The sequence below is a fragment of the Lutra lutra genome, chromosome 4, assembly GCF_902655055.1.
Source record: "Lutra lutra chromosome 4, mLutLut1.2, whole genome shotgun sequence".
In the NCBI taxonomy this organism is placed as follows: Eukaryota; Metazoa; Chordata; class Mammalia; order Carnivora; family Mustelidae; genus Lutra; species Lutra lutra.
The window spans coordinates 164,624,986-164,640,891 of NC_062281.1; the positions used below are offsets into that span (position 1 = coordinate 164,624,986).

The 15,906-nt window shown below is 39.4% G+C and overlaps 1 protein-coding gene across 12 annotated transcripts in view; it reads right to left on the reverse strand.

Annotated features, from left to right (window-relative positions):
- Nucleotides 1-15,906, reverse strand: part of CCDC30 (coiled-coil domain containing 30) — a 117,094-nt gene that overhangs the window by 27,679 nt on the left and 73,509 nt on the right. For all 12 annotated transcript variants that reach the window (XM_047727755.1, XM_047727756.1, XM_047727764.1 and 9 more), the window contains 3 exons: nt 12,284-12,463; nt 5,852-6,061; nt 1,432-1,586 (listed from right to left, as the gene is read on the reverse strand). In XM_047727755.1, the coding sequence (XP_047583711.1) occupies nt 1,432-1,586; nt 5,852-6,061; nt 12,284-12,463 (545 nt within the window). The remainder of the gene's footprint in view (nt 1-1,431; nt 1,587-5,851; nt 6,062-12,283; nt 12,464-15,906) is intronic.

Sequence of the window (15,906 nt, forward strand, 5' to 3'; positions counted from 1 at the left end):
TAGTATATCTATGTAAAGAATGCTATACAACTGTTTAAAATAATGTCATGGAATTAAAAATCAAGGTTGCCTGGGTGGCTCAGTCATTGAATGTCTGCTTTCGGCTCAGGTCATGATCCCAGGGTCCTGGGGTTGAGCCCCACATTGAGCTCCCTACTCGGCAGGTAGCCCGTTTCTCCCTCTCCCTCTGCCTGCTGTTCCCCCTACTTGTGCTCACTCTCTCTCTCTGTCAAATAAATAGATAAAATCTTTTAAAAAAATAAAAAACTTATAATATGGGAATCCTTAATACCTAAACTGAGTTGCTTTCCCCCAGAGACAATTTGGGGAAACCAGGGGGCTGTCTACTGGGGAACACTTCAAGACTCCCAGCTTAATATCAGAGTCTCTAGCTCACCTCTCCCACTTTGGGGCAAACTTCCTCAGCAACTTTTTCCCAAACCTGGGGCTGATGTTATTAATTGCTCCCTGACTTAGAAGTTTATTTACACTCATTGTTTTTGTTTGAGCTTATTATATGTTTGCTGTTAGTGCTTTCTCTTGCTTTATCGTGGCTGATACTTTAAAAGGTATGCTCAATGGTTTATTCGGGATCTAGCTGTATCATAACAGGAGGATGGCCTACCATCCTGTTAGATGCGGCAGTGAGACAAGTGTTTTTCTACTGTACCTCACTGAGTGGAACTCATTATTCATTCATATATTCACTCATTTACTTACTCAAAGATTCATTCAGTCATGATCTCTGAGTACCTACTGAGTACTGCGCCCTATGCTAGCGTTTTTTACTAAAACTGAAAGTAAATTTCTCAGCTTCATAATACGTGTGAATGTCCGCATGTCTTTTCAGTGGCTAAAACCATATTTTTCTTAAAATATATGCGAATCACTCGGAGTGTCATAGAAGTAGGAAGCATCGGTTCCTGAAGTTTAGGGCATCCAGGAAGGTCATTTAAGTAAGAATTGTGATAGTAATAATTTTAGAGAAAAAAAAATGAAAGCTCCTAACTGGTCACAGATTCTTGATGTAATCATCAAGAACGATGCCTATAAAGTACTTGGAAATTCTTTGAAGAAAATCAGCTGATAAATACAAAAGTCAATTTCATTTAATTTGCATTTTACACCAATCATGCTAGAACTAGAAAAGCAAATCCCAGAGTAGCATATTTCATAGGTCATCCAGTCATTCAAGAAAACTGACTGGTGCACTGTATGTGTCTCAGAGCAACAGAAGTAATCCCAGCCTTGAAGAAATCTGACACTCTGGTGTGAAAAGCAAACAAGGAAAGCAACTAGAATACAGTGTGATAAGAAGTTGCGCCACGGAGTTCACATCAGCAGGAACAGTGAGGAAATGCACAGGAACGCTGACAGGCCGGTGTGCTCAGTGGTTAGACCCTGTGACACTGACATCTTTGTTCCTCTTACCTCTTGTGCTGTTCTTCCTGATATTGCTGCTTTGTTTTAGCTTCATTTTCCAGTGCTTCTTTTATCCTTTGCTCTAGTTGCTTCATCCCCAAAATATAAGTGTCGGAGAGAGAGACTTTTTGAGCATGTTCTAATTTCTGCTGCAGATCCAGGATCTTGAAGGAAGTATTTCGTGAATAAAACATTAAGAAAAGTCTGACCTTTTTTCCAGTTAAGGAAATACCCCATGAGCAACCAGAAAACGTCGTGCTAACAAACAAATCTGGTCTAAAGTAAAGAGCACGGCCAAGTTTATTTTAACTTTAAAATAAATTACCTATGTTTTACATTATATGATACATTCACATAGTTTAGTGTATGTTTGTGTAAACGAAGTTATATAGTGAAAACTCCTTCTCATCTCTATCCTGTCTTCCTGCCAGTTTTCCTCAATCATGTAGGTAATCACTGCTATTAGTTTCTTGTGTACCTTTCCAGAGATTTATTGATGCCCACATAAATATTATTATGTAGTTCTCTCCCATACACATATTTTTTTACACAAATGATGGCATATCTTATGTACTTATGCACCTTGCCTTTTAAAAAAATTGGGGGGGGTAGAGGGGCAGAGGGAGAATCTTAAGCAGGCTCCACCCAGGCGCAGAGGCCCCCCCACAGGGCTCGATCTCATGACCCCAAGACCATGACCTGAGCCGAAACAAGAGTCAGAGGCTTAACCAACTGAGCCACCCAGGCACCCCTGCACCTTGCTTTTTAAAAATAATACACTTGGTGATTTTTCTGTATTACATGTTTATGTAGAATTGCCTTCTCTTTTATAGCCACATACTATTCTACCATAAGGATATATTATAACTTACTTAAGTAGATCCCTACTGATGGGATATTTAAGTTGATTCCAATCTTTTGCTATTACAAACAATTGTTCTAGAGTAAATTATGAGATAAGAATTTGCTATGGCAAAGGTTATTACTTATTTGTTTAATAGATAATGCAGGAGCGTCTGGGTGGCTCAGTGGGTTAAAGTCTCTGCCTTCGGCTCAGGTCATGATCTCAGGGTCCTGGGATGGAGCCCCACATCGGGCTCTCTGCTCGGTGGGGAGCCTGCTTCCTCCTCTCTCTCTGTCTGCCTCTCTGCCTACTTGTGATCTCTCTCTCTCTCAAACCAATAAATAAAATCTTTTTAAAAAATTGATAATGCCAACCTGGCTCTATAGGTATTAGGCTAATTTATACTTCCAACAGCAATGTGTGAGCGTGTGTAGTTTCTTTACAGTGTAGCCAGATTCACAACAAGATTTTAAAATAAAGCAGAAGTCTCTTACAAACCAAGTACTTATTAGGATATCACCTAGCATCAGTAATACATTGTTCAATGTACTGGTAGAACTAAAAATAAGACTTATGAATTTGATAGAGAGATGTATCATTTTATTTTAGAATTTACATGTTAGATTAAAAGTATCATTAAAAACTTTTTTTGGTAGGTAAGTCTATTTTTGTTTATTTTTTTATAAACCCTTGTGTCACCCAAAATCGTGACACAATTTTGTATACTATGTACTGGTACATAGTAGATGCTCCATAAATATTTGTTGAATGAATAGTTTTTAGCAAAATAGTCATTATCTCTCAAATGTATTCTTGATCTGACAATGCATGCTTTACAGTGGTTTGGCACCACATTCCCCACAACCATTCACTGAATGCCAGTGGATGGCACTCCTTTTTTTAAAAGCAGGGCTTTGTGCATTAGCCCTAGATCCTTTCAGAGCCCATGAACCATAGGAGAGGTGAAGATGCAGAATGATTCAAGGGCAATGGTAGTGGACAGCCAGTCATCATGAGGTCAGCTCAAGTTCCTTTGAGCTGCCCCACTTAGTTCTGCTTAGGGAAAATGATTCCTTAAAGATATGCATTCTTAATTCCACAAATGACAATATCACCCTGTTGGCTTCTCTACCAAGGACATATGCAAACGTTTGAACCTGTCACCCAGTTTAAGAAAATAACATTTCAGGGTGCCTGGGTGGCTCAGTGGGTTGAGCCTCTGCCTTCGGCTCAGGTCATGGTCTCAGGGTCCTGGGATCAAGCCACGTGTCTGGCACTTTGCTCAGCAGGGGGCCTGTTTCCCCTCTCTCTCTGCCTGCCTCTCTGTCTACTTGTGCTTTCTCTCTCTGTCAAATAAATAAAATCTTAAAAAAAGAGAAAATAACATTTCCAATACTTTTGAAGTCTAATCCGAGACCTTGCTGATTAGCCCCCTCCCCTCCCCACTTGAGAAAACCAGTATCTGAATTTTGTATTAACCATCTCCTTGGTTTTTCTTTAATATATAAGCTATATAACATGGATTTTATTGTATACCATTTTGACCTTTGTATCAATGGACTTGTACTGTGTTTCTGATGATTTGGTTTTGTTTTTTTTTTTTAAAGATTTTATTTATTTATTTGACAGAGAGATCACAAGTAGGCAGGGAGGCAGGTAGAGAGAGAGAGAAGCAGGCTCCCTGATGAGCAGAGAGCCCAATGCGGGGCTTGATCCCAAGACCCTGAGATCATGACCCGAGCCGAAGGCAGAGGCTTTAACCCACTGAGCCACCCAGGCACCCCTTGGTGATTTGGTTTTTATTCAATATATGTTGAACTACAATATGTACCTATAATTCATGTATTTTCACTGTTTTACGCTATTATATAAATATACAGCTTATTTATTCTATCTTATGTCAGTGGACATTTGGGTTGCTTCCAGTTTTCTGCTATTTGGAACAATGTTCCTACAAAAATGATTATATTCCTATCTCCTGACACATATGTGCAATATGACATTTTCTCCAGTATTTCTGCCTACTGGCGGAAGTGTTGGGTTGTATGGTATATACATCTTTAATGTAACTAAATACAAATGCCAAATGCTTTCCAAAGTGTTTATATTGGGGTGCCTAAGTGCCTTAGATGGTTAAGTGTCTGGCTCTTGATCTCAGCTCAGCTCGTGATTTTGGGGTCCTGGGGTCAAGGCCCACATGGGGCTCTGTGCTCAGCAGCAGGGTGTCTGCTTGATGATTTTCTCTCTCCTTTCCCCCACTGCCTCTCTCCCCCGCTCTCATGTGTGCTCTCTCTCTAAAATAAATAAATCTTTTAAACCCCCCCCGAGTGTTTGTACTAATTTGTTCTCCCAATTGCAGTCAATAAATGAGTCCTTGTCTCACAAAATCCTCACCAATATTTAGTACTGTCTAAATTCAGGTTTTTTTGTTTGTTTGTTTGTTTTACTAATCTGCATTTTTTTTTTTTACTAAACTTGGGTTTTTTTTTTTGTAATTACCAACTACTTTTTAAATGGAGTAATAACATACATAAAGTGTGCATATCTTAAGCATACCAAATGAAGTTTTACTTAAACAACCACCTCTCACATCAAGACATACAATACTCCGGGGCACCTGGATGGCTCAATGGGTTAAAGTCTCTGCCTTCGGCTCAGGTCATGATCCCAGGGTCATGCCATCCCAGGAGCCCACACTGGGCTCTCTGCTCAGTGGGGAGCTTGCTTCCCACTCTCTCTGTCTGCCTCTCTGCCTACTTGTGATCTCTCTGTCAAATAAATAAATAAAAGTCTTAAAAAAAAAAGATATACAATACTCCCAGCACCACAGAAGATTCCCTCTCATTCTCTCCCAATTAGAAACCCTCATAAAGACAACCACCATCTTCTGATCACAGCTGAGTTTTGTCTATTCTTAAACCTCATATAAATGAAATTACACAGTATGAACGCTCTTGTTCTGGTTTCTTTAGCTCAAAATTAGGCTTCCAAGCATAATTAAGGTTGCTATCATCTACTTTTTGATGTTGGTTTTATGTTTATATGGTCTGATGAAATGATTTACTTATTTTATGATTTATTTTTTTATGTGAGATTGGACTCTCAAACCCACAAATCAAACTGTGCTACTGTTACATACCACTGCCACCTGGTGTTAGGCAGTATGAAATGCAGGGGCATGATTTCCAAACATCCTTTTCACAACACAAATTGCCCCCCCCAAGTTACAAGATTAAAAATCATATAAACAGACAAATGAGAGGAGAATCAGTTTTTTAAAAGTTGAAAGCATAAAGCAAAAGTCATATGGCTTCAATCAGTTACTTTAGGTTCATGTTACAGCTTTATTAAACCTACCTTTTTTTTTTTTTTTTTTTTTAAGTTCATGCAGTTTAAAGAAACACGAGCATTTACTGAAACTGCAGGAGCAGGTGAAGTCAAGAGAGAGGAGAGCATAGAAGAGCAAAGAAAAACCCTAGAATTCTATCAAGTCTGCATCGCAGCTACTTCTTAGACTCCTTAGGGAAATGGGATTTCAGTAGTGGAATCCAGTGCACGCTATTTATTAAGCATGAGGATAATTACCTTTGCCTCCGCATCAGCAACTTTTGATTTCTCCTGAGCCAGCTTTTCCTGCAGGTTGTTCTGGGATTTGATGCTCTGAGCCTGTGTAAGTCCCTCCAGCTCCAGTTCCCTGATTTTCTGCTGACTGTGATTCCTTTCTGCTGTGAGTGAAGAGCACATCTTTGTGCTATCTAATAACTTCTGCTGGGCCTGCTTTAGTTCAATTTTGATCTGGAGGTGGGGAATAAACAAGAGTGATAGAAATAAGCATGGCAAAAAGGTGAATGTGAGCCAGAACAAGCACTTTTCATAGTAGTGCTGTCCCCCAAGAGCTGACAAATAACCAGTGTCACATGCATGATTACCTCTCCAGAGCTGTCATGTGTTAGGAAGGCTTGCCAAAGTCTATCTAGCCAGATGGCAGCTGGACAGAGGAATTTTCCTAAGAGTTTCTATACATGCATGGTCTGAACACTTTCCATCCTTTTGTTCTATCGACTGCAAGCTGGTTTTCATTCCCACTCCTCTGTGAAACTGTCTATGCCACGGGCACTACTAATCTCCCCACTGCAAAATGAATCCAATGGACAACTGAGCTTTTAGGTAGCGTTCATGCCCTCCATCTCAGAAAGTTCTCTTGGAGTCTATGATACTGAAATCTCCTGGTGTTCTCCTACCTCTTTGCTGTTCCTTCCTGGTTCTTCCTGTGTAGACTATTCTAATGCAACTCAACTTCTAAATATCACTGGACTACTGTAGGCCTTGAGAGTGGCTCATTCTCTCCCTAGGTTCATGATTTGAAATACCACCTTCATGCCAATAACTGCTAAAATAAAACTCCTTGAGTCTGTCCATATCAAACATAATTTTTCTCTCTCTGTCTTCCTGATTTCAGTAAATGATGCCACCATCTAAGGTTTTGTTCAAGCCAGTAGTCTGAGAGTCATCCTGAGTTTTCCTTAGTTATCATGAGCCCATTCGGCACCCACTGGCATGCTGCCTCAACAACATGTCTTGCATCTGCCCATCCGAGTCCACCACCCTTGTCTATGACACCATCATTTCTAGCCTGGGTCATCACAGTAACAACGTGGTCCTGCCACTTCCATCTGTTCTCTACGTTGCAGACCAAGTGTTCTTTTCTCTTTCTTCTTCTTTCTTTCTTCCTTTCTTCCTTCTTTCCTTTCCTTTTCCTTCCTTCCTTCCTTTCTTCCTTCCTTCCTTCTTTATCTCTTTCTTTCAAGAGCAAGTACACAGGTTAGGGGTGGGTGGAAGAGAGTGAAAGGGAGAGAATCTTAAGCCAGCTTGATGCCCAACAGGGAACCGACACAGGGCTCCATCTCACAACCCTGAGATCATATCCTGAGCCAAAATCAAGAGTTGGAGGTTTTTGGTTTTTTTAAGATTTAATTTATTTCTTTGACAGAGAGAGACACAGCGAGAGAGGGAACACAAGCAGGGGGAGTGGAACAGGGAGAAGCAGGCTTCATGCAGAGCAGAGTACTCAATGGGGAGCTCCATGTGGGGCTCGATGAAGAGCTCAATGGGAGGTTTGATGGGGAGCTCAGTGCAGGGCTCAACCCCAGCACCCTGGGATCGCGACCTGAGCCAAAGGCAGAGGCCTAACGACTGAGCCACCCAGGCGCCCCAAGAGTTGAAGACTTAACTGACTGAGCCAACCAGGTGCTGCCTCCCTCCTTTTTTCCCCTCGCCAACCTCTTTTATTTAAATCACAAGTTATTTAGTACCATGAAAGTAAAAAGGATCATCTCTATATTTAAAAACTAATGACTAACTTAACTAAAAATTTTGAAAATTTAAATGAAAAATCTCTATAAAAATAAAATATACCAAAGTTGATACAAGAATTCTTAAAAAATGTAACTTCTTATAATTATTAAGAAATTGAATCAGTAATGGAAAATCTTTCCCAGAAGAAAACTCTAGAATCAGAAGGACTCAGAAATGAGTTCTTATAATTATTTAAGAAGAAATAATTGTAATTTATTTTTACAAACTCTTTCAGAGAATAGAAAAAGAGGGTATGTTACTCATCTCATGTTAAGGGGCTAGGGTAACCTTAATGCCAAAATCTGACATGGATGTTATAAGAAAGGAAAAAGACAGGCCAGCGTCATTTGTGAACTAAGATGCAAAAATTCCAAAGAAATATTGGCAAGCTAAAATCAGGAATGTAGAAAAGGGATAATGATTTAGGATGAGGTTGGGTTTATCCCAGGAATGCAAAGTTGAGTTAACATTAGAAAATCAGTCAATGTAATTCACCATAATAACAGATTTAAAAATCAAAATATGCAGAAGAAGAATTTGATGAAATTGAACATGTGCTCATCATAAAACATTGAATGAACACTAGAAAAGAATTTTCTTAATGTGATTCTTAAAAATCTATTTTAAAAAACCCTTTAGGGGTACCTGGGTGGCTCAGTTGTTAATGTCTGCCTTTGGCTCAGGTCATGATCCCAGGGTTCTGGGATCGAGCCCTGCATCAGGCTCCCTGCTCAGCGGGAAGCCTGTCTCTCCCTTTCCTACTCCCCCTGTTTGTGTTCCCTCTCTTGCTGTCTCTCTCTCTGTCAAATAAATAAATAAAATCTTTAAAAAAAAAAAAAAAAGAACCAGCCTTGGTCTCCAAAACTTAAAAAAAAAGAAAAAAACAAAAAACCTCTAAAAACATACTAAATGAAATTTGAGAGCTTTCCCCTTGAGACAAGGAAGGAGAAAATATACCCCTATCACCAGCTCTATTTGGCACTATACAAGCCACTGCTTTGAACAAAAATAAAGAATAACAGGTGTAACTTGTGGAAGGAAAGAAAGAAAATTATATTTATTCTTAGATATGATTATTTACATATAAAATACAAAATGATAGAAACATAAATTATAAGAAGTAATTTAGGGGCGCCTGGATGGCTCAGTTGGTTAAGCATCTGCCTTCGGCTCAGGTCATGATTTCAGGGTCCTGGGATGGAGCCCTGTATCAGGCTCCCTGCTCTGCAGAGAGCCTGCTTCTCTCTCTCCCTCTGCCTGCTGCTCTGCTTATTTGTGCTCTCTCTATCTCTCTGTCAAATCAATAAATAAAATCTTTTTTAAAAAGTAATTTTAAAGTATGGCAAGGTTTTTATTAGAAAAAATTTATTGCATTTTTATGTATTAGCAATAGCTAGAAAGTGAAATTTTTAAAAAGTTACCAATTACAATAGTGTGGAAAGTATCAGCACCTAGGAATATGTCTAGCAAAAGATGTATAAGACCTATACAAAGAAAAATATGATATTGGGAGAAATTAAAGAAGACCTAAATATAATACACACACTTTTAAAAAAAGATTTTATTTATTTATTTGACAGAAAGAAAGAAAGAGAGCACAAGCAGGGGGAGAGGCAGAGGGAGAGGGAGAAGCAGGCTCCCCGCAGAGCAGGGGAAACCCGACCATGACCTGAGCCAAAGGCAGCGGCCCAACCAACTGAGCCACCCAGGTGTCCCTACACACACATTTAGCAGAGGATTTGATACTGCAACGATTTAAATTCCTCCCAAATTTGGGACGCCTGGGTGGCTCAGTCAGTTAAGTGGCTGCCTTTGGCTCAGGTTATGATCACAGGTCCTGGGATGGAGTCCCACATTGGGCTCCTTGCTTAAGCAGGGAGCCTGCTTCCCCCACTGCCTGCTCTGCCTGCTTCTCCCCCTACTTGTGCTCTCTCTCTCTCTCTCTCTCTGGCAATAAATAAAATCTTTCAAAAAAAGAATTCTTCCCAAATTTATCTATAGATTCAGTGTACAAATTCAGTGTATAACTCTCAAAAGGTCATTTGTGTATATATGTGTGTGTGAGTACATGTGGGTATGTGGATTTAACTTGACAAGCTGTTGATAAAATTTTTATAGAATTTCAAAGGCCAAGAATGCCAAGGCATCCTAGAATAAGAACAAGATGAAAAGATGTGTTCTATCAAATATTAAGATTTACATAAAGCTAACATAATTAAGATAGCATGTTATTGGCACAAGAATAGACAAAACAGGACAATGGAACAGAATAGAGACCTTGGAAACAGACCACATATATGCCAATATTTCTTTTTAAAAGATTTTATTTATTTATTTGACAGAGAGAGGCAGGGAGAGAGAGAGAGAGGGAAGCAGGCTCCCTGCCGAGCAGAGAGCCCAATGCAGGGCTCGATCCCAGGACCCTGGGATCATGACCTGAGCCGAAGGCAGAGGCTTTAACCCGCTGAGCCACCCAGGCGCCCCATATGCCAATATTCTTGTGACCCATGTAACAATATAGTAATATAGGAGAATATCTTTATGACTTTGAAGTCGACAGAGAACTCTTTCTTTCTTTTTTTAAAGATTATTTATTTATTTATTTGAGAGAGAGAGAGAGCAAGAGTAAAGGGGAGGAGCAGAGGGAGAAGGAGAAGCAGATTCCCTACTGCACAGGGAGACCAATGCAGGGCTGGATCCCAGTGGAATCATGACCTGAGCCGAAGGCAGATGCCCAAACAACTGAGCCACCCAGGCGTCCCTCAAAACATATATTTAGAGAGTGAAAATATAAGCCATAGAGTAGAAGATGTTTGTAATACACACCTGATCAAAGCTTCATATATAAAGAATTCTTATAAATTAATGGGAAAATGAAAATGACAGAAGCCCCCCAAAAGTAAGCAAAGTCTTGAACAGGTCTTCACAAAATAGCAACTCAAATGTCAAAGAAATATATAGAAAGCTGCTCAACTTCATTTGTAAACAGGGAAACGCACTTTAAAACTGCTAGGAGTGGGGCACCTGGGTGGCTCAGTGGGTTAACCCTCTGCCTTCGGCTCAGGTCATGATCTCAGGGTCCTGGGACGGAGCCCCACATTGGCCTCTCTGCTCAGCAGGAGCCTGCTTCCCCCTCTTTCTCTGCCTGCCTCTCTGCCTACTTGTGATCTCTCTCTGTCAAATAAATAAACAAAATCTTTTTTTAAAAAAAACTGCTAGGAACTACCGCAATACACATACATGAGATTAGCAAAAATTGTCAAGTCATAATCTGTGTTGCTCTGGTCATTACACCTTGAGAAAGATGTAGTATTGCTTGAATATGTTCAGAGTTAGACAGTGAAAATTATCTCAGAAATGTGTTTGAAAGGAAAAGGAAATGCTGTCTTACAAGGAAATATTATCAAGATTTGGAATTTAATTTACTACTACGAAGGCTTGAGGGAATATGGTCAATATTCAAAAAATCATGAAGGGTGAGGAATAAGGAAGCAGTTTCTTCAAATAATCCTGAAATACTAGGACTCTCTAGAAGGGCCTCCTTTCAAGTTTGACGTAAATGACTACTTGTTTTCCTCTGTATCTCCCCCACTGTGTTGTGAGTTCCTAAAAAGGAGGAACCCTTCTTAATCTCTTTTTAGATCACTTTTTGAAGAAGGTACTTTGTTCCCGTTACACTAGGTGTGACGAATTTTCCTATAAAGGGCCAGAGAGTATATGTTTTAGCCTTTGTGGGCCACATGGTCTCTGTCAGAACTACTCAGATCTGCTATTATATATTACAGTACAAAAGCAGCCATCCATAATATGTAAACAAACAGGTGGGGCTGTGTGCCAATAAAGCTTTATTTATAAAAACAAGAGGCAGGCAGAATTTGACCCATGGACTCCTACTGACCAGAGGATAAGCCCTCTATCGGTTTTACCTACGGTTAAACCTTCAGTATCAACAAGATTGCCTGCCTGGATTATGACTGATGCCTAGTACATATTTGTTGAATGCTGAATTCCAGAACTTTAGATAGGGACTTATAGAAAACTAGGTCCCTAATATATGTTTACAGAATTGAACCTCAATTAAAAGGAAGCACTATTTTTATATGATGGTTCTGTTTGAATATTTGTGTGGTTCATAAAATTTAGATGAACTCCGTGGTTGGCAGTTCTACATAGATTATTTTAGAACAAGCATGTTTGGGAGATGTCCTCCTAACTTTCTGATAGAACAAGTTTGCCCTCCTATGAATTGTACCTTGGTGCAATTGATATTTGATTCAATCAATAATAATGGATACGGCTCTTAAGGATAAATAAGTCTTATAGATAGAACTAGGGCAGGACCTTCAGCTTTTGGGATCAGGTCATTCAAATTTAGTTAAGTGTTAAAAGTTTTAGCTAATGATTTCAAAAGATTGTGTAACTTTAAAAAGTTTGTCTCCTTTATAAGTTGACAGTATACACACACCTTCAGCAGCAGGGAAACAACTGAACTGTGAGCCTACTTGGTGGGGCAGAGTCAGAGTGAGTTATCAGAGAGTTCACATCGCCCACACATCTGGGGGTCCTACCACGAATTATGCAGCTGGGGAATGAGAACGCGTTTATCTCTAGGGCTGATTAGCAACTGAGACCCTCCGATCCAGGGTATGCCCTGAGAATCACCTTAAGGCTTTCTTCCTGAAGTAAGCTATTATGCTGTTTCAAGTCCAAGTTCTTTTCTCGCTCATACCGGAGCTCTTTTTCAGCCGAGTTACACAGAATCTGGAGCCGGTGCAAATTCTGACGAAGCTGGTCTACACCATCTTGCTGCTGGTATTTCACCTTCTCTCCAGATGATGGACACTAAACAAACATTTTAAAAGAGAAACATGGGCAATTTGAAAGAATATTGGTAAAACATGGGTTCCAGCTCAGAAGCAGAAATGTCAGAACTATTCACACGTAAATATTCTTGGAGTTGGCTTACCTCCAGCAAGTTACTCTCTTTTATACTTATGGCCATTTGGTACATGTTCACATAATTTAACTCCCGTTATTTTAGAGTGAAAATATCAATGAAATTATTTGAGCAAAGCAGTTAAGCATAGACAATTAACTTCCATTTCTTATGAATGAAGGGAAAGAGAAGCATGGACCACTTAAGAGTAAAACATGCTTTAAATGGGGAGTTCAAAGAGCCAATATGTGAAGAAGGAAAAAGTGTGAATGTGTACGTATTGTGTGTGTGTGTGTGTGTGTGTGTGTGTATGTGGTATCTGTTGGCAAAAAGGAAGAGAACATTTAGCAGGAGATCTTAAATTCCCAGTCTTCCTCATTGCTTTCCTGTTACTTTCACATGATTCTTCTTCAGTTACTATGCAACCACACACTCTCCTGCAGGTCTCCAGAGCAGTAAAACCACCTTGATCAAAGGAGGAATCATGGGGTTTTCTAAAAGGTAGTCTCACATGGGTGTGCTATGTAGATAAAGAATTCAACCTTACCCAATTCAATAGATAACATATATTTAGAGTTTCCTGAGTCCTGGTCCAGTGTACTTCCTGCCCATGACTTTCTGGAAATCCCATGTCATTAGTTCAGTTCTTTCTTGCTTACAACAGAATTGCAACACAGAATTCCCCAAGTCCTATAAAGTCCTTTAATTCCTATCTTGATTTAGTCAAGAAGACAGTCTAAATCCAGTTTGCTTGTCCTAGAGCTGCAAGTGTCTAAGATCCCTAGAAAAAATTCTTTAATAGAATTATAATGTAATTATTAAGAACCCTAGCTTTGGAATTAGTTTCAGTCCTGAATCTATCTTGAATAAGTTAGTTTCTCTGCTTTTTATTTCCTTCATCTGAAAATGGGGATAATAATGATAACTGCTGGATGGAGTAAAGGATATGTAAGATAATGCATGCAAGCACTTAGCATGATGCCTGGCACACAATAAGCACTCAGTAACATGACCCAGGACTGTGGGTGCTACCCAGCTTTATTTTAACTGCCTTCTGGTTCCATCTGAAAACAAGAATTCTCTGAAACCTGGAAACCCTTGATCACCAATGTAGCTTCTTATTATCAGACAGCAGCTTTTAATAATCAATGGGTAACCAGCAGCCCATATGGCCACTGAACATGCCCAAACAGACATATACAAGAGAAGCACCCCCTTAATACCAATGTACAGAAATTTTTAACCTGTTTTGAAGATGAGAAAAGCCAGAACAAAAGTTCTTCTGGCCTACGTTTTCTAGTCAAGTCACTTAGCCCGGGCAGAAATGCAAATTATTTTGCATGAAAGGCAACTAACTAGTAAAGAAGCTACCAGGCAACCAGTCAAGTGGCCAATGTAAAGGGTCTCTATTTTCCCCACGTGTAAATGGCTTCCAGGCAGAAGGTTATTACAGAGACATTTAGACTCACTCAGGCTACTAGGAACCATGTAGAACTGCAAAGGAAAGTACTTAGCTTCCTTTCTTGACCAATCAACAGATTTATTAAGCCAATTATCTTCTCCAAGTCTCAGCTGACTCATCTGCAAATTAAAGGCATAAGACCAGATGATCCGTACACAATGTCTCCTCAATTCATAATTCCTTAAGAATTAAAATGAAACAAATTGGAACCAGCATTAATTATCTTAATTTTATAGGCTTAAGATCTAGCTTTTAATATTTTCAAATATTATCTTCACACAATAAAAATTTAATATGAACCAAATCCATATACTGGTACCGATGACAAGATCATTCCTTTTGTGGAAACAATTAAAGCCTATGAGCCTTCAATACTCTCATTCGGTGGGTGTGGATGGAACAGGCTATCCAGCCTGCCAAGATGTCAAGCATCAAACCAAGTCCACTTATTCGGACTCCCTATTCATCAAACATTCTTCAGATTTGAGTTTCTTTCTGAGCTCTCTACAGGTAAACATGTGTTCATTTAAACCTGCTCAAGTGCTATTTATAACTAATTATTACAGATAATAACTGACATTCTGGCTTTAGCCAATAGTCTTGAAAGTTTGGCTTAATGTGAATTTATCCCCTAAGATACAGATCTATTCTAGGGGGACTAATGCATCAAGTTTTAGAGCCTGTGAGCCTAAGGGTCAAACCTCAAATAAATTCATTAAGACAATCAATAACAGACACCTTGGGAGGGCTTTTGGAAGATGGCTTGCCAGCCTTCCTTAGGAAATTAGCTTTATAGGAGAACCGTATGCTTTCTTTGACTTTCTCAGCAAAGGGAGGCAAATGACAGGGGTTAAGACAGGTCAAGTTCTAGAGTAGACAGACCCAGGTTCCACCGCTATGTGTCATTTTGGGAAAATTATTTAACCTCTCTAAAGCCTCAGTTTCCTCATCTGTAAAGTGGCAACAACACCATCCTGCCTTGTTGTGTTGCTTAATATATATAAGGTATTTAGTGTAGTGCCTGGAACAGAGCAAATATCCAATGATGTCATGGAAAAACATGAAGCTAGATTTTTAAACCTATAAAATTAAGTTAATTAATGGTGATTGCAGTTTGTTTCACAAACATTGGGGAAGTAAAAATCTTGAATTCAGCTCTTACAACCTTACCTGGAATGCTGCTGAACAGCAGAAATTAAGGCACCAAAGGTGATCAGCACCCCCAAATGATGTCACAAATACATAAGAGCAATAGAGCTCACCTACTTACTCATAAAAGAGGAACTCACAGTTCTTTTTCTATGTATTTGCCATCTATAAGCATTCTTTAGAGTTTGACATCTGGTCTCAAGCCACAGTTGCTTAAATGTGTATGTTAGATTAAGACAACAGAGCAAAAAGGAGGTAGGCACTAGACACTAATGGGACAAGAGGGGTGAAGACCCAAAACTTCACATACACAAGAACTAAAAGGCAGAACAATTTCTAGCCACCAGTACATCAAGGTACCCTCTACACAGATAAAGTTTCTGAAATTATCATTGTACAGAACCCTGGAAACAAACAAAAACCTGTCTAAAATGTCTTTTCTCCCTTGCCTGCTTAAAGAAGTGAAATAGTATGTGTGATACTGCTTTGGGACATGTAAAGTTCAAAATATAAATATGTTATTTTTTCCCAAGAGGCCCACATCTATCTTGTTTCCTGCTATAACACAGGGGCCCAACACAGGTCCTGGCAGGTCATAAATACTCCATTAATAACAGTCGGATAAAACGAGTAAGAGCAAATTACCCCTCTTTCACTCATTCGAAGTAATTACTATGGAGCAAAATTACTGAACTCTGCAAGAATTCAGTGAAACTCTAGAGGCTATGTGGTTTAAGG